The sequence below is a fragment of the Sturnira hondurensis genome, unplaced genomic scaffold (genome assembly GCF_014824575.4).
Source record: "Sturnira hondurensis isolate 20B ecotype Veracruz unplaced genomic scaffold, ASM1482457v3 Scaffold0008992, whole genome shotgun sequence".
Taxonomy (NCBI): domain Eukaryota; kingdom Metazoa; phylum Chordata; class Mammalia; order Chiroptera; family Phyllostomidae; genus Sturnira; species Sturnira hondurensis.
In genome coordinates this window covers 1,076,557-1,096,124 of record NW_028081623.1, presented here as the reverse complement: position 1 = coordinate 1,096,124, position 19,568 = coordinate 1,076,557, and the positions used below count along the sequence as shown (strand labels likewise).

Below are 19,568 nucleotides of genomic sequence, written 5' to 3'. Positions count from 1 at the left end.
ACTGCCCACTCTCTGTGAACCCCCTATTCTGACTGAAAAGCAATTACTTTTACAGCTGAGATGGGAATTAAAAGTTTATGGAAAAGAATGTCAAGAACTGTAGTCAATATGACTTCCCAGACCTTGAGGAATAACCTGTCATTATTTATTATTCATTTAATGAACCACCCTCAATAAGTGGGAGTGAAGGAAGATTCCTGGAAGCTAATCTGGAAGCCCAACATCTAAAAGATAAAAAAATTATTTGAGAAACTGAGGTCTCCAAATTAGAAACAGATTTCTTGGCAGTCATGTTTAGAGAAGTCAAACATGCTGTATTTAGAACATCTCTTCTCTCTGTCCCAAGCTTTTTCCACCTAAATTTTTACTCACTCTCTTCAAGATAACTTGGAGTTGAAAAAACATTGCATGGACTATAAGGCCATTTGCCAGCTTTATTTAAAATTTTATTTCTAGACCACATAACATACAGTACATGTATAAAACTATTGGTAACTTCTCTGTGTATGAGTACTGTAAGAAGCCACTATACTTAGAGATTCTAACAAACACAGAATCTGATTCTTCTGAAGGGCCCAAGCGCATTTGAAACTATTTTTATTTTTTTAATATTTTATTTATCTAGTTCTAGAGAGAAGGAAAGGGAAGTGTGTATATATAGTCCTTTATATATAACAATCAGTACTACACATGTTAAGATACAATTAATGTAACATGGTATTATTTTATCAAATTTTGGCAATAGGTTTAATTAGTATTATTGGCTAAAAGTATAGTACTCACCTCCCAGGCTACAAAGGAGAGAACAAAGCCCTGGATACCAAGTAGGGTGGAAGCAGGGCACATATTTGAAAGGAAGTATGAAATCTAGAGATGCTGGCACCACACAGAGAGCTGGGGTGAGTGGAGGATGTACATAGGCCAGTTAAACCCTCTGGGTACTCAGATGAACAGACAGTACTCAGGTACTTAGTGAAATTGCTACTCTTATCTAGGTAAGGTCTAATCCTAAGTAAAATACTGGGATTTACAATGACAGAAATGTCTAATTAATCCTAAGTAAGGATCAAGATAATATCAAAAACACTAACACAAGTGGGAGGACGAAGATTTTTTTTGTCATCTGTTAAGGTTGTCTTTTGGAAACTTTCAAAGACAGTACACAACTCTCAGTCTAACAGAGCCTGAGAACTTAATGTAAATTGGGGAAATGCTAAATGGGTGAAATGCTAAATGCTAATTTTTTGATATATCAACCAAACATAAAAGATGTAGCAGGAGAACTAGGTAGTTCACTTAAACACATTTTGACTAAGTATTATTTATTCTGTACTCAGTTGGCAGATGTTAGAAGTAATTCATGAAAATGTTTATATTATTTTCTTTAGAGCAAAACTTATTCATTATAATTTGAAAAATCATTATCTTTTTCATCATAAAAATGTATTCATCATACAATTAAGCAGTGATAAATTGGCTAGAAATGAGCAAAAATGTAATAAATACATTATCATTAGATCATAAATAAATGTGTAACATTTGACAAGGAAGGGAAGAGGTGAATGAACATAGGAGATATACACAAAGAAGCAATATTATATTTTAAGGTTTAAAGGGACAAATTTTTTAATGAAATTATTAAGTTTACATTGACTAATTAATAAACAAATAATGAACATGGACAATTTATCATATACTTTCTTAAAGAAACATATTCCATTTAAAAAATTCATCTTTACTATATTTAATTTACAAAAAATTAAATCAGATCTGATGACTTTCATAAAAATTAAAAATATCAAGGTTTTTTAAAGCATATTTTTCTTTTAATAAGTCAAGTATGTAAGTAAGCATTATTTTTATTGTTGACACTATTACGGATGTTCCCATTTCCCCCACTTTGGGCACTTCCACCCAGCTCCCACTCCCATCCCTCTGGCCATCACCACACTGTTGTGTGTGTCTAGATGTAATGAAGATATGTTCTTTGGCTAATCCCTTCATCTTCTTTTATTCAGTTCTCTTTTCCCTCTCCCCTCTGACAGCTGTCAGTCTGTTCCCTGTATCCATGCCTCTGTTTCTGTTTTATTCATCAATTTATTTTGTTCATTACATTCTACATATAACTGAGATCATATGTTATTTGTCTTTCTCTGACTGGCTTATTTCACTTAGCATAATACTATCAAGAGTCATCCACCCTGTTGCCAAAAGTAAGAGTTCCTTCTTTTTCATGGCTGGGTAGTGTTCCACGTGTAAATGTACCACAGCTTTTTTATCCACTCATCACTGATGGACACTTGGGCTATTTCCAGATCTTGGCTATTGTAAATAATGCTGCTATGAACGTAAGTGTGCATATATTTTTCCAGACTGGTGTTTTGGGATTCTTAGGATATATTCCCAGAAGTGGGATCACTGGATCAAGGGGCAGTTCCAAAACATAGCAAAGGTTTTTTTTTTAACCATACACAAATCTTTTTTTTTTGTTTTTGATTGTCATTTTCCCCCTTTAGTCTAACTTTGAAATGCCAATAGACTCTGTTCTTTCAGATCTTGAGTGCCAGAGGATTATTTCCTCCCTACTTTTGTTTCAATGATCACTTCTTTTCTCTTTTTGTTTTGCCCATAAATAATTTATTTTTCTCTTTGTAGATCTATTAATAGTTTTAATTTTTCATTTTTTATTTTCCCTCAGGTATTTTATTTCAGTGTTAATATAATGAAGTTATGTGACTTTTTTCTACATATGTATACAGAGAGTGATAACTCATTTAAATTTTGGAATCTCCTTTTTAATATATGATAACAGGTATTACTAAAATAAGATAAACACAAATGAAATTGTTATACATATACATAAGTATGTTAATAGTTTTACAGTGTTCAGCTTTTTTTCTAACAATACTGTGTTAATAGTGCAAATCATACATCTACAAAATTTATTTCTCTGTACACTGAAATCATAACAATAAGAATTATATTACTCTGACCATAGGGTCAAATAGAAATTGGTCCTTATGTATGAGTTTTCTGTTGTTTAGTGGATTCATATTTATTTAGAACTTTGCTTTTTCACCACCAGATGACCACAACTTTGGTTTTTCACAAAATTCCCTTTAATGACACTACAGAAATAATTTATCCAAGGACCTAATTAACTTGTTTATTTTATTTTCTACTTATAGCTTCATGGGAAGTTTCTCAAATAATAAATTGGCATTTGAAATGTTATACTGAACCCAAACAGTAAGGTGAAACAAATGACCTAAACTTTTTGAAGGTCAAGTTATAAATTATTCTTACGATGAAGCAGGAGGCATATGGCCCATGAGCAAAATCACAACCGTAGGCTTCTTGATGAAGACACTCAGAAACTCTTTGGCTGCACCTCACAGGAAACATGAACTCAACTGACAACAGGTTTTGGGACTTCACTGGAACTACAGCAGCTACACCAGGGCTGATTTAAATGTGTCATCAGTTTTCAGAGATAAATTCTGCAGTGAATTCTTAATGGTTCCCAAAAAGTACCACAGAATGGCCAGATCACTGATATCATGGGTTGGTTGTACTGTTTATAGGAGCCCAGGAAGGGTAAGTGTAGAGGTCAAATATGGGCACAATCCAGGTGAACATGCCAAACATCACCACAGCGACACCCACAATTTTAACGCCAAGTCCAGCTTTAACCTTGAACAGGGAAGAGCATAAATGTCAGTCTCCTGAAAAGAAAACTTGTGGGAAAATTGGAATGCCATTACAGAAGGCATCTGTCATATTTATGTGCATACTAAATGATTAGTATAAAATGTTGATTTCATAAAACAAGGAGTTTTTCCATTCATGTCAAAAGATCATCTGTCCCCACCCTAACACCATTTACCTGAAGAGTCTCAGAGAGGTTCCTCTTAGGAATATACTTACTGATCATTCTGATTTGAGAAAAATCTCTTTAAAAAATATGTCATATCATTTAAGATCAAAATTTGAGTTTCATGGTTTTTTATTTTGGTGGATAAATTTCAGGTCACTAAATGAAAACTGGATCCTTAGTAGTCAACATTGTTAATAATTTTCCCTTCAGTATTCTTTTATTGAGGTTTAATAATGCCACATCTAATCATCTTTCTTAGAATTCCCATTTTTCTAGCTCTGACATCATCATTCTGGTGTCTATTAAACAATCTCCAAGTTGCTTCCTATCCATTCAAACAGAGGCCATCAAACTATTGCCCGTGAACTGTTTTTGTAAATCAAGTTTTGTGGGACCACAAGCACACACATTTGTCTACAAATTGTTGTTGCTGCTTTCATGATACAATGGCAGAGTTGAGCAGTCATGACAGAGACCATATGCCCACAGAGCCTCAAATATTTACTATCTAGCTCTTTGCAAAGAAAGCAGCTTATCTTTACATTATCAGTATTAAAACACGGAGCCCAAATCAAAAAGAGGATACCTAGCAGTGACCACTACATAGAGCCCCTTTTCTGCCCATGCAAGCCACTTACTTATTTCCAGAACCTTTTTTTAAATTCACATACATAGGGCATTGCTTATGTTATGCAAATTTTCTTTACTAAAATGATATTATATAACTCCTGCCTAGAAGCATTTCCAGAATTCTTACCTTGCCGGAGTTTAGCAGCTTGTGTGGAAAGAAGGGAGCTAGACTTAACTTGAAATTGCATTTGAATAGCAAGCTCATGGAATTTGCTTTGGTTATATTCTTGTTTGTTTTGGTTTGGAAGTTGTCTACCAAAATTTAGGGGACACTAAAATATTCTCAAGGTACTCTTGACTAGCACAACTTTTGTATTTGACAAAAATGGGCATGTTTTGTCACTTAAATTTTCTATGAGCACTTCCTTGTGCTTTCACTTCAGGTGTTGCTATTAGAATCAGAACAGGAAAGATGACTTTTCATCAGGCAGGCACTGAGTCTCACGTCTTTTTCAGAGCAAACGTCAATTGCATAAATATTTCTGATAGCAAGCCACAGTGGTTGATTGCTAAATTTCATTAACCCTCTATCTTCATTTGCCTAGGTCAAGTTAAATCTAGTCTTGACATGCAAGTTTAAGTCATTGTGTTGGGCATATTTTAGGCTCTTTCCCTTCTTCCAGGGCATTACTGGTACATTCTATATCTCTGTATTCTTGACTGTAAATTCAATGACACAGTGCTTCAGGCTATCACTCTTAAAAATGATTCTACGGCCAGTCACATAATTGCTCTCAGAAGCAGAACTCAAGCCATGCTTTCATGGCAGTTGATTAATATAAAAAAGAAGAGAGAACCTAAGGCATTGCAAGAAACAGCTACTGAACCTGACAGTATTCTTTCAGCTTACTCACCATGTCCATAACTTTTAGATGGCCATATGAAAAAACAATGGCATTGGGTGGATTTGCTACTGGTAGGAGGACTGCAAATGAAGTACAAAGAGTGGAAGGTAGCAAAATATGAAGAGGGTTCACATGAATGGCTTCAGCCTATTAGAAAAGATAAAAAAGGAGCCCAAGATAAGTTTTGAGATGCACCAAGCATCAAAATGAACCTAATTATAATAACAAATTTCCCAGAAGCAGGATGAAACCTAAAGACATAAAATTATACATAAATGCAGTTATAACTTCAAGAATATTTTTCAGAATGTGTCTCTTCCTATTGTTCATGTTTAACAGTGCCCATTTAAGTATTATAGCTCAGTTTGTTTAGAAATGTGTTATTTATTCCAAAAACTAAATAAAAACAATGAATATTTATTATTTATTGAATAATAGGTGCTATGCTGTGTTTTCATATATATATATAATATGTGTTTATATAATATACAAATTTACATATATTATAAATAATGTATGAAATAATATAAGAAACTGTATATATACATGCATATAACTCAAAGTTCCCAATGAACTTATGAAATAGCTAGTATAGCCCCAAATAACAGATAAAGAAACTGAGGCTCAGAAAGTCTAAAGTAACTTGTCAAACACACAGGTGACAAGCAGTAGAGCTTAGGAAAGTTCTCAGGTCCCCCTGGCTCCAAAGCTTCTACTCATTCCATTAACTTCCCTGCTTTTGTGACATACATAATTTAAAATTTGCTTAAAGATGATCACCGAAGAAGAATTAATATGATTCTAATTTATCACATAATTTTCTAACTGCTCTATGTTGAGAAATAAAAACCAGGAAAAACCATAAATAATATTTTGCCAATTTAAATTCTGAACATTTTTCTAATTTGAAGAAGCAGCTCAAGAATGCCAACATATGCCCCTTGAGCTGATAGCAGAAAAATTCCTGAAGGGCAATCCTTCTTAATTTAAATCACTTTCTTTTCACCAAACCCATCTGTCCTAATAAGAAAAACATTTACTTAAAGCTATCTCTTGTAATTGCTAGTTAGGTGGGGAGAAGGAGGAAAGACAGCCTTTCCCTCTCTCTCCTTGCAAACCTGCTTCTTATTTATCTTTGAAAATTCTTCCCTGGACAGTAGAGAACTGTGTCTAAGATATTTAAGCATGAAGACTGAAGTATAAGCCTAGATTTTCATTCATTTGCAAATCACTTATATGAAGCACTTCTCAGAAATAATCTTCTGGAGGGAGAAGTGTCAGAGTTAGAGGCCTAAATAGTAAATTTGCCAGGAAACATTGAATCCCAGAGTCTCATACCTGGAAAGGATCTAGGTTTACCCTCCCATTTATCTGCAAATAAAAAATCTGGGTGGAGAAAAGGTAAATGGTTAATACCCTGCTGCTTAAATGTGGAAGAAAAGAGTTTTCCTGAGTTAGGGTCTCCTAAAAGGTATTAAAGCAAATAAGGACCACTCTTTAAATTACTTCCAGGGGGAGCATTAGGGTTCAAAATAATTCTATACCATAACATGAGAACAAGCCAGTAGAACACTGCTCTTCTGGTGAAGCGTACCAATGGAATAAATGCAATACTCACCATTGTAGCTAATATTGGGAGGAGGATAGTGATGGTAGCTGCGTTGCTGGCTACCTCTGTTAGAGAGGTGACAAGCAAAGAGGAAATCAGAATTATCAGCCACACTGGTAATGATCCTATGGGAGATAATTTATTTCCTATCCAGTCAGACAGTCCTGAGATCTGAAAAAAACAAATTTGCAATATTTGTTACTCATTAATAACTCATTTTGATACACACACTTTAAATGTATAAGAACCATTACTTGCTCTAAGAACTCATTCTCTAAAATGCAATTTCAATCTCTCATGTATCCCCACGGTGTGGTAGATCCAGGCGGCTTTGACATGGAGACACTTTCAGTGTTTTTGTTTTAGCACTACCAACACACTGTAGGAAGTCTGAACTGTCTCCTACTTTTATTCAATTAAACTTTAGTTTTACCTAAACAATATATGTCCACATTTTAACAAGTTGAGTAGTACTATAGGGCCTGAAAAGAAGAGCAACCCTTCTGGTCTACCTCCCTCCACTCCTACACAGTGTTCCCTAGAGACAACGACTTTGAACTGATACCAGTTATTTAGAGACATATTTAGGTATTTATGGCTATTTTTCAAAATTAAGCTTTTTCCCAATTTTCAAATTTAGTCATTATTTACTGACTCATGTAAGGATTCAGCTTCCTTATACTACCCACCACAAATATATTTCCTCTGCCTCCATTCCTTTACACTTGTATATCAACATTTTGTTAAATCGATATTTAAAGCTTACTATTATGGTTATATGAATATTGTTCACACCCAAGTCATTTAATGTACTGTGATTATATTCACTTTTTGGGGTTTTACTATTGTTTGTTTTCCCAGGGATAATGGCCTCATTCTTTGCTTAGTTTTCTAAATACCTATCACTAATTCTTCAGTACAGTCTCCAGTCAAATTGAAAATCTCCCCACAAGCAGACAAACATAGAGGTCATTCTTTTTTACTTTCCCTCGTGGAGATCTCCATTCTGAACTATTCCCTCCTTCTGCTCCATCTAGACTAGTTGCCCTTCATATCTACTCTGCTGCTGTTGTTCTGAGACCTCTCCTCTCTGGTGTACTATGTATTCCCTTTATCTCCTTTTCGTGTGAGAATCCTTTCTTGTTAATGCCAGTGTGTTGGCAGAGCACCTTCTTATATAGCTTTCCGAGAACTGGTGCATGGAAAGTAATTTTTTTTTGCAGAGGTTCTGCATGTCTGAAAACCTCTTTACTTTCTTTTCTTACTGTTTTGATAGTTTAGCTTTTGTAAAGTTCTAGACTTGAAAGAGTTATCACTCAGCCAGAAAGCCTGATGACCTTCAGAACTTTGACTCATTGTATGTAGTCCAAAGAAATCAGCTGTACTCAAATCAATAGTTGTATTATTCTATTCCCTCCACACTCTGCCAAATGGAAAGGAAAATTCTCCCTTTATGAGACTTCAGTGAGCTACTGCATATGTGAATCTTTATGCCCATGTCAAACTAAGATTGGTATCCTTTAGAAAAGCTCTAATTATAAGCAGATAGAAAGTTGGCAAGACATCCCCAGACATGGATACCAGATATATGTTATTTGTGGTTTTGACTGATATTTTTGGTTGTTTTTTGGTTTTGGCTTTTAGATGGAAAAAAGTCTGCCTAACATTTAAGTCATATAAGCACAAGCTATCCTAGAATATAACTACATATATTTTAAGAATGGCTTTTTAAAAATCTATGTCTGATCAGATACCACTGGAATGGGTTACACCATATAACATCACCCCCTCTCTGAAGGCCACTGGGATCATATTATCAAATGATGGGCATGTTTTCGTATTGGACACTCTCTAGCTCTCTTGGTCTAGAATCTCAAAGTCTTCAGTTCTGAGAAATTGCTTATATTATTTTTTTGGAAATGTCCTACTCATTTTTATTTTCTTTCCCCTTTTTCTCTTTCTGAAACTCCTGGTTGTTGGCTGTTGGACATTTAAATTGATACTCTAATTTTCTTATCTCTTTTGTATGTTTTAGTTTCTTCATTTTTAAAAAAATTTTCTGGGATAAGTTCAAATTTCATCTTCTAACTCTGTGATTGAGTTCTTCCATTTCTGTTATAATATTTCTATTTTTAAAGTATTTTGTTGATTATGTTATTAGAGTTTTTCCAATTTTTCCCCTTATTCCCCCTCCACCCTCCAACCCTCTAGCATCCCTCCCCTTAGTACATGCCCATGATCTGTACATGTTATTTGAGTCCTCTATTTCCTATATCACTTTTTATCTCTCACTGTCTATTTTATGCCTACTAATTATGCTTCTTCTTCCCTGTACCTTTCCCCCACTGTTTCTTTCTTCCCCCTCCCCACTAAACTCCCTCCGTGTGATGTCCATTTCTCTGATTCTGTTCCTATTCTAGTTGTTTGCCTAGTTTTTGTTTACATTGTGTTTCTTTTCTTTTAGGTTCATTTGTTGTTGGTTTTGAGTTTGTTGTCATTTTACTGTGCATATTTTTATCTTTTTCTTAGGTAAGTTCCTTTAATGTTTCATATAATAATAGTTTGGTGATGATGAACTTCTTTAACTTGGCCTTATCTGGGAAGTACTTTATCTGCCCTTCCATCCTAAATGAAAGCTTTGCTGGATAGAGCAATCTTGGATGTAGGTCTTTGGATTTCATAACTTCAAATACTTCTTTCCAGCCCCTTCTTGCCTGCAAGATTTGTTTTGAGAAATCAGCTGATAGCCTTATGGGAAATCCTTTGTAGGTAATTCTTTCCTTTTCTCTTGCTTCTTTTAGGATTCTCTTCTTATTTTTAATCTTGTGTAACTTAATGATGATGTGTCTTGGTGTGTTCCCCTTTGGGTCCAACTTCTTTGGGACTCTGTGGGCTTCCTTGACTTCCCAGAAGTCTATTTCCTTCACCAGATTGGGGAAGTTTTCCTTCATTATTTGTTCAAATAAGTTTTCAATTTCTTGCTGTTGTTCTTCTTCTCTGGCTCCTCCCTCACAGGCAGCATCTAAGCGCAGGAAAGAGGGTTGCCCTGTCCAGCTGAATACCTAAGGTCCCTCTCCCCTTACAATTTATTGGGTTCACCAAGACAAAGAAATATGGCCCAAATGAAAGAAGAGAGCAAAACTTCAGAAAGAACTAAGTAATGAGGAGATAGCCATCCTATCTGATGGAGAATTTAAAGCCCTGGTAATCAAAATGCTCACAGATCTGATTGAGCTTGGTTGAAAAATGAAAAAAGAAATGGAAGATACCCAAAATGAATTAAAGCAAAATATTCAAGGAACCAAAAGTGACAGGAAGGAAACCAGGACTCAAAGAAATGATTTGGAACAAAAGGAAAAAATAAACATCCAATCAGAACAGAATGAGGAAACAAGAATTCAAAAAAGTTAAGAGAGACTTACAAATCTCTGGGACAACCTGAAACATTCCAATATCCAAATTCTAGGGGTGTTACAATATTTCTATCATCAGTGGGTCTTTCTTATTTTCTGTCTATCCTTTATTTAAAAAGTAACATTCTGGGTTTTTTTTTCATGTCTTTAATGTTTCTAAAATCTCTCTGAGGCATTAAGATTAATTTTTTAAATTTTCTTTTGTTTCATACATTTTCCCTACTTTCATATGTTCCTTTTCAATTTTTCTTCTTTATTACTAGTTACTGAATCAGAGGCGTTCCCAACTATCTGATGACTCAGGACCATCTATTTATTTTTAAAGGGGAGACAACAAAATATTGATTGAAAGCCCTTGGTGCCTGGACAAAGATCGTGAGCCCGTGCCCTTTGTGACAGCAAGGATGGATCTAGAAAACATTATGTAAGTGAAATAAGCAAGTCCATGAAAGACAAATAGCATATGATCTCACGTTTAAGTGGGACTTAATCAACAAAACAAACAAGCAAGGAAAATATAACCAGAGACAGTGAAATTAAGAACAAACTGAAAGTGACCAGATGGGAAAGGGGGAGGGGTTTTTCAGGAACGTGTATAAAGGACACCTGGACAACACCAAAGGCTGGTGGGATCAAGGGTGGGAGGTGGGAATGGCTGGGGTTGGGGGAGTGGTGGGAGGAAAATGGAGACAACTATATTTGAACAACAATTTTTTAAAAAGTAAAAAATAAAGAATAAGTATATAATGAAAGAAAACACACATGCACACATACACACACACACAAGAAATACTTTACCCTAGGTGACTGAGCTGTGAGCCAGGGTCTCACTGATTCAATTTTGTTACAGAGTAAATTTTAATTTTCTACTAGGGAGGACAGAGAGCAGTTGCCTGTCTATTCAGGACTGAAGAGAGTATTTGTGAGGCTTGTGGCTCTTGATACACTTTTGAAACCAGACTCTACTTTTATTACTGTTTTAAACCCCAGCTTCCTGTTAAAATACTGTTTCTAATTCCTGACTTCTTCCAGGCTTCAGTGGATGAATGGGTTTGTTTCTTGTTGTCTATCTTTTTTCAGGCCCATAGATTTCATCCTTCTCTACTATTTCTATAGTACAAAGTTAGTTACCTCTCAAATATCCTCTTTCCATCTTTTAAATTTAATAACATGTCTTATATGTAACTATTCCTCTCAAATTCTTTATCTTTATAGACTGACACTTTTTTGTGTTCTGTTATTGCCATTTCAGTGGGGAGCTAAGAAAAATAGTGTTTGATATTCCATGTTTGACCCAGGTGACCCAAATTTGGAGGAATGTATGAAAGAGGGAGAGGAGAATTCATTCACTGATAAGAATTTGAGAATGGCTACCAGCTCATGAGAGTCCAATTGTATTAAAATATATCAAGGGGCATTTAAGAGAGAAGGAATTACAATGAGGTGAATGTTTCAGTAGCTGCTATCTCCTGGTTCCCAATTAGAAGGGTTATTTACTTCTGAACACTGCTAAACTAATTACAATTTGGGACAAATTTTTAAAAATTAACTGTCTCCAAATCTTAGTAAAACCAGTTTCTAGAGGTATATTTGCCCATAGCCAGATTTTTGAAGCTCATACTTCAACCTCACCACTCAGGGGTAGGGTTATTCTGAGTATCCCATAGAAATTTGAGTATACACAGTACTAGGATTTTCATAGTAAAGTAGACCTCCTTCCAGGTTTCCCTGTCCTTCTGGTGAGAGAGCCTACTGCACCAGAGTAAGTTCACACTCTTCATTTCTTTACACTTTGCTAGACTGGGGTCTGGCAAATGCTTTTAAAACCAGTTTGAATGTCCAGTCCAGACAGATATTCCAGAAAAGTGAGATGAACAAAGTTCACATAAGTGCCAGGATTGCTGATTCTGGTTTTCTCACAATCCAGATGAACAGACATAGGAATGGAAATTATTGATGCTAAGAAACCAGATCTCCTCACTGCTGGACTAGCAGAAAACTGTATTTGTTTTATATTTCTCTCATTTATATTTGAGCAGTCTCTAAGGCAAGGCAAATCTAGATTGAAAACAACTTTGTAAGTGGCACTCAGAATTTCATCTATTACTGAATCTTATTATTGCTGAAATCTCAGTATCCAAATACAATACAGAAAAACTGACAATAAAGTCAGAAGCAAAAAACAGTCTCCTTATAGGTTATTAAGACAAGAACAGAACGGGTAGTTTTTATCCTTGAGAAGTATAAAGGTTTAACTTCCCAGAAATGAAAAATCTAGACACAACATCTCTCGCCATTCTTTTTACTTTGATGACAGAATAAGAACACGGAATGGACATGAGCTTTGAGTATTGCACAGAAGGCTAAGAAGTCCAGAAATGAGAGGTTGTTAATTTGTCAAAAAATTAAGAGAACTTTCATGGAATTTCTGAATCAACCTTATCATGACCAGGACAATTTCAAGGACCAATGATCTCCCTAGACTTCTACTTAATATCAGCTGTGTAGATAGGCCAAAGAAATAGCCAATTCTAGTCCTCTTGGTGGTTTTACTTCTCCCTACAATTATACAGAATACAATATTAGCCACCGTTATGTGAAATTCTTTCAGAGCTTTTTTCAGTAAATGTGTATTTAGTATGTTTAATATTCTTAATATGTAAGAAATAATATAATAAATAAATAATGTGATAAATTACTGTCATTTTTATTCTCCTTTGAAAACATTAGACCCATGATATTTTGCAGAGACCTCTGAGAGTTACTCTAATTCATCATGAAATAAGGTAAAAATATAAACAAAAAATGTTTCACTAGGAGTCAATATATGTATGATTTTTGTGTTTTTCCCCCTTTTTAAAGATACTCCGACCATTGAATAACCCAGCCAGGGCTATGTTTTTCTTATTAAGCTATCTTCTAACACTACTTCACAGATTCAGAATTCTAATCTTCACCCTGGCCAGGTGGCTCAGCTGGTTGAAGCATCATCCCCATACACCAAAAGGTTGTAGGATTGATCCCGGTCAGGGCACATACCTAGGCTGTGGGTTTGATTCCCCATTGGGCACATACGGGAGGCAACTGATTGATGTTTCTCTCTCCCTCTCTCTCTCTCTCCCTTCCTCTCTCTCTAAAATCAGTAGAAACATACCCCTGGGTGAGGATTAAAAATGAAAAGCATTCTAACCTTCTTTGCTTTCTTTTGACATGCTGGTACATTGTTAAAAATTTATGTTTTATGGTTGCAGCCTATAAAATTGAACTCTATTGAACTCTGACCTCACCTCATCTGTGTGCTGTACTTATGCATGGCTATTGAAACCTTTGTCATTAAAATGATAAGATGATGTTGAGTAAAGCAAAAGCTTGAATGTCTCTGTGTTCTCCTTCGGAACAGCCTAGTTACCTGTTAATATCTTAGACACAGATTATTACCTTACAGCCATCTGCCAAGGCAAACCCTCCACCAACAAGAATGGCTATATTCCAGGGCATGAATGACTGGAATTCTTTCCAAGTAATCAGTGGAGAGTAATCAGATGCAACTGCAAAACAAAAGCCCTACTTAAAATAATATGATATTTTTTCTTCATTACTGTAATAGCCATATCACAAGAAGGTTTTAATATTGCCATGTTGCTTTTAGATAGGGGACTTGATCTGGACTTCAAGCAATTTCTACCTGGCATAGGTAGAACATATACTACTTTAAAAAATAATAAAAATTTTAATTTTACTTGGGAAAATCCTTTAGATTATATTATGAAATACATTTAGATACATTATAACACTGTCGTTTATAATGCTATTCATCATAAGGTAGGGGGCAGATTCAGTATTTTGTCACCCAAAAGAGAAAGAAAGAAAGAAGAAATAGAATGAAAGAGAAAGAGAAAGAAAGAAAGAAAGAAAGAAAGAAAGAAAGAAAGAAAGAAAGAAAGAAAGAAAGAAAGAAGAGAGAGTAAGAAAGCCAACAATAAAAAAAACGCACAGCTCTATAGTGGTTGTACCAGTATGGCAATTACTCAAAACACTAAAAATAGAGTTACCATATGATGCAGCAATCCCTCTCCTAGGTACCTACCTCAAAAACTCAAAAAAAATTATTCTCAAAGATATATGCATCCTTATGTTTATTGTAGCATTATTCACAGTGGCCAAGACATGGAAACAACCAAAGTGTCCTCAACAAAGGATTGGATAAAGATGTGATACATGTGTACTATGGGATACTGCTCGGCCACAGAAAGGATGAAATACTGCCATTTGGAACAACATGGATGGACTTTGAGAATATCATCCTAAGCAAAATAAGCCATAAAAAGCTAAGAACCATATGATTTCACTCATATGTGGGATATAAAACTAAAACTCATAGGCATAGAAAACAGTGTGGTGGTTACCAGAGAGAAGGGGGCGGGAGGCAGTAAAGGGTGAAAAGGGCCAAATATATGGTGATGGGGGGTGATCTGACCTTGGGTGGTGGGTGTGCAATGCAGTACACAGATCACATATCACAGTAATGTACACTTGAAACTTATATGACCCTATTAAACAGTGTCAGTGTCACCTCAATAAATTAAAAAAAACAACAACAACCCACAACTCTACTAGACTATTTCCAAACAATTTAAAACTATTTGTTCCACATGGACAACATAGGAATCTAACTTCCCGAAACATTATGTGTTACCATAAGGCACAGACACGGATGAAGTCTATGTTTAAGAAGTGTGTGTGTGTGTGTGTGTGTGTGTGTTGGGGGAGGGAGTATCCTCACATAAACATGCACGCCTTTTTGTCCGTGTGTTATAAAGACAATGGATACTCCCACCGAATACCTTTTCTTTCATTTGTGACACTAGGTTATGGACTAGTGTAGGGTTGATTTGCATTCTCTCCAAGACTACTATGAGGCTGTAAATACTCTTTTCTTTAAAACTCCTCTCCTTAGTAGACCCTCAGCATTAGTAACAAGGGCTCATCATGAAATTGTGAGTTTCAAGTTCTTGTTCCTATGCTTGTCAATAGTAAGTTTAATTCTGATTATGGAAGAGGAGGAGTGGGCTTATCTCAGACCAAATACTATCACTCATAGCAGAGTCCTAACCATGGAGCATTAAGAAAATCTACTTCTCACTCCTGCAAATGAAGATGACCTGTCTTGGAACAGAAGGCTGTGTGCTGCAGTATGCAAACAGGGCATGTGACAACGTGTACAAGCCCTCTTTTCCAAGTGCTAACTGAAGCTAGTGGAATTCTGTGTGTTTTTGCTCTTCTGTCAAATTCATTCAGAATAATAAATAATACTCAACCAATGTCTCCTGTAGGTGTAGTTTTAGTCAATTTCTTAGCTGGGATAAGAAAGAATAGGAGTCCCACAAGTAAGGCAACAGTTGAATCTGCAGCAAAATTCGAATACCTGGAAAAGGACAAATGTATATATTAATGAATGGCATCAAGAATTTGTGGGTACTAATCACTAACTGACTATGCTAACAGTGTACAAGTAGTAGTGGTGGCATACAATGTTTTTCTTCTCTGGAGAATCTGCTCTAAAATCTATGGATTTCCCACTAAATGATTTTCCACTAAATAATTTAATCAAACTGAATATCTGAGACCATGTTCCCACTGTCTCCCTATACTTCTCTTTATTTTCAAAACATGTATATACATGATGATCTTAGGTAGAGCTTATAGATCTGGTAACTAACCTTTTCTTTGAATTATTTATTTTACTTAAATTAGCAGAGAATTTACATTGAAAATATTGCTAGGCTAGGCAAAGCCTTATATAATTAATCTATAACATCCTTGTATTGAATTGTGGCAAGGCATGGCTATATTTCTAGAGTCCTTGAAAACTCTTCTGTAAATTGTGAAAGCAAATGATCTGTTTTTCTAAGATACAACATCTGCCTCTCTGATTATAAGCCCTAGCCATATCATACAAATGAAATCAACCCATTCAATGCTTTGCACCCTATGAAACTTAATCAAGAATATTAATTATTAGAATGGCTTATGAGATGCTCCTAAGTGACCACTGTTCAAATTAAGAGTGATTCAGGAACAGATGGGGTCTTAAAATCATCAGGCCATTCCAGCAAATATGAGTTTCCCAGAAACCCCAACAGTTCAGAATCTCCTGGAGACTAGTAATGAAGGAAACAGGAGATATGAATTGTAATAAATAATTAGAATTCAGTTTTAAAAGTCAGAAATATTTAACTAGTGAATCCTTGGATTCTGAGAAGCCATCCTTCCACCCCACAGGTTATTTTGCAAACTTGCAACTCAGCAATGTATATATACTATAAAAGCTCTCTACTTCTATAATTTACTTGAACCAAATAATAAAAAATGCATTATTTTATTCAATCTGACAATTTTATAAAGCAGTTTGTTTTCTCTAAATATAGATTTTCTTTATTGTATTATTGAGTAAAAAAGCTACCTTGGTATAATTTATTCAATAAACTTAACCAATATTTATTATTTCATTGTTCTTTATTTCTTTTATTTCAGTTATAAATTTTACTTGGGTTTTTGTCAAATTAGGTCAGGCATTATGTAATCTGATTTTGTTTTTATGAAAAGACACACTGGATTCAGTCCAAGATCAAACAGATGGAGTGAAAACATTAGGTGGTAGCCATAAATCTTGATCTATCATTCTAGCTTTGGAACTTCTAAAAGCCTAAAATCTCTACATTAAAAATATATGCCATTAAATATATACTTAAAATAAAGCTACAAAAACTGAAATAATTTATTTTTAAAAACTTTAAAATATTATTTTATTATGTTTATTTTAATTTTATTTTTACTTCATTATAAACTAACTAGTTTAGGTTGTCTTGGTAATAAAAATATTAAGATAATATAAATTTTATTTGCTTTAATTTATATTTTTCAAATCCCTTCCTCTCTCAAACTTTTGCTCCTTTTCTATTTTTTTCTTTAAGCATTCTAGGTAACATGCACATCTGCCTATAGCAAATACACTTTGTTTTCCTGCTCCAAACATAACATCTCCTGAATTACATTTTTCTCTTGTAAAGAATAGAAATTATAAACTGATTTGTATATTGAATTTCTTATTGGGATTTCTGCCTGTTTTTTATTAGCTACTGTTTGATTTCATTCAGTTTTTACATGTTGGTGTTTAGAAAAGACTCTCCTTACCTAGGATGGTAGAAGTGGGGTTTTTTTAAAAGGAGGAAGAATTATGTTTTGTGTTAGTCTAGATCCTATTTCAAGCCTACATAGTACCATCAAACTTTAAACAATATTTTGCTTTAAATAGCTTGCATTGAGTGACTGGAAGCTGTTTTTTGTTTTGACAACTCAAAAATGAAATGTTTTAGTTTTACAGGAATCCAAAAGTTTATAAATCTGAAGCTGATTCTTTGAAATATGCTCCCACATTGCATTGCTACACGTGTGTGCTCACTAGGAATTTGGACTCAGATTCTGCACCTTTAAAAAGTGTGGACAATATTTGTCAAACCAGAAGGCTCTGGTTCAAGAAAAAGGAATTTCTTTATTCTATGTGGGAAGAATAGATTTGACTCAAATAATTTTGGTTTCTGCCTCCGAATACATGGATTCTTGCTGAGGAATATGAGACAGGAAGTCCAAATAAGAGATCTGCTGAATTTAGCAACCAGATTAATTCAGCGAAAGATAGATTGGGAACACAAGTCTCAAGCCTACTTTATACTAATATGTAGGATGCTCCTTAATTTAGAAAATTATGCTACAATCTTCCTCCTCATTTCACATGACTCAGCAATGACTGCTGGTATACAAGATATTGAAACTTAAAATTAACTCTGACCCAGCTTCTAACACTAGTTTGGTTGACATTACTTCATCAGGAATTCCTTATCTACAAAAGAGGGGCAGGCATGGGTTTATGGTGAAGTAGTACTTAATGGGCATAAATAGATAAAAAGATATTGAAATAAATAAATAATTCCCCATAGAAGTAAAAAAAAAGTTGGCAAAAATAACAAAATATGCATTTATATCAGGTTATTAAGAAGCATGGAGTGGTATTTTACACAACAAACACATTGCACTTCATGTAGGTAGAAGGGCAGCACTGTTCTAAGTGCTCATTAGCTCTGTTTTACAGGTGAAGAAATTCAGAGATGTGACCTGCTTAATGTGGAAGAGGCCGGAATGGAGCCCAAGAGGTATGGTTCCAAAATTTACACTTCTAACTACCACAGAGCATGGCTTTCTTGCACGCTGTATTTCCAATTTTGGAAGGACGGAAATAGCCTTGTGTAAAGGAACCTGATTTTTAGTGTCATGGTAGTTGGTTATCTTGCCTGAGGTCTTACCTCACTTTTTATTCCTTATAATTTTTTCTTCCTGAAAGGACTAGAATTAAAAAATCTTTTCAATGGAAAGGAAGAAAAAAATTTCATACACTCTTTCAGAGTGATAGTAATCACTTCGGAAAAAAGCAAAGTGTATTGTGTTGGGCAAAAAGTTCATTCATTTCCACTACCACCCCCCACCCCACCCTGTATGCTGGCTCTAATAGTGTTTAGTTGTTTTTAACTTCATTTGAAACAATTTTTAACTTCATTTGAAACAAACTGAGTTTTTAACCTCAATTTAGGTTGTATTGTGACAGCTGTAATATCAACATGGATTAAAAAAACTTATCAAACTGATGAATTTTTGTGTAGCCATTTTAATATTGAAGATGAAAGAAAATATTCAATGTTTTCAGCATATTATGCTTTATTATTTCAAGACACAAACACAAACACAAAAGAAATGGATTTGTGCAGTGTATGAAGAAGGTGCTGTGACTGATTGAATGTGTCAAAAGTGGTTTTTGAAGTTTCATGCTAGAGGTTTCTCAATGGATAATGCTCCATGGTCAGATAGACCAATTGAAGTTGATAGCGATCAAATTAAAACATTAACTGAGAAAAATCAATAATATACCACACAGAAAATAGCTGACATACTAAAAAATACCCAAATCAAGCTTGGAAGTTAAGAATCATTTGTACCCGCTTGGTTATGTTAATTGCTTTGATGTTTGGGTTCCACATAAGTTAGGCCAGAAAACCTTCCTGGCCATATTTCTGCATGCAATTCTCTAATTAAATGTAATGAAAATGTTCCATTTTTAAAAATAAATTGTGATGGGCAATGAA

General features: G+C 34.7%; 1 protein-coding gene across 1 annotated transcript in view; it reads right to left on the bottom strand.

Moving 5' to 3' along the window:
* Positions 1-2,502: 2,502 nt before the first annotated feature.
* Positions 2,503-19,568, bottom strand: part of SLC13A1 (solute carrier family 13 member 1) — a 139,992-nt gene continuing 122,926 nt past the window's right edge. The window contains exons 11-15 of the mRNA XM_037056494.1: positions 15,693-15,799; positions 13,813-13,922; positions 6,971-7,132; positions 5,362-5,499; positions 2,503-3,693 (exon numbers count right to left, since the gene is read on the bottom strand). Of these exons, the coding sequence (XP_036912389.1) occupies positions 3,559-3,693; positions 5,362-5,499; positions 6,971-7,132; positions 13,813-13,922; positions 15,693-15,799 (652 nt within the window). The 3' untranslated portion in view covers positions 2,503-3,558. The remainder of the gene's footprint in view (positions 3,694-5,361; positions 5,500-6,970; positions 7,133-13,812; positions 13,923-15,692; positions 15,800-19,568) is intronic.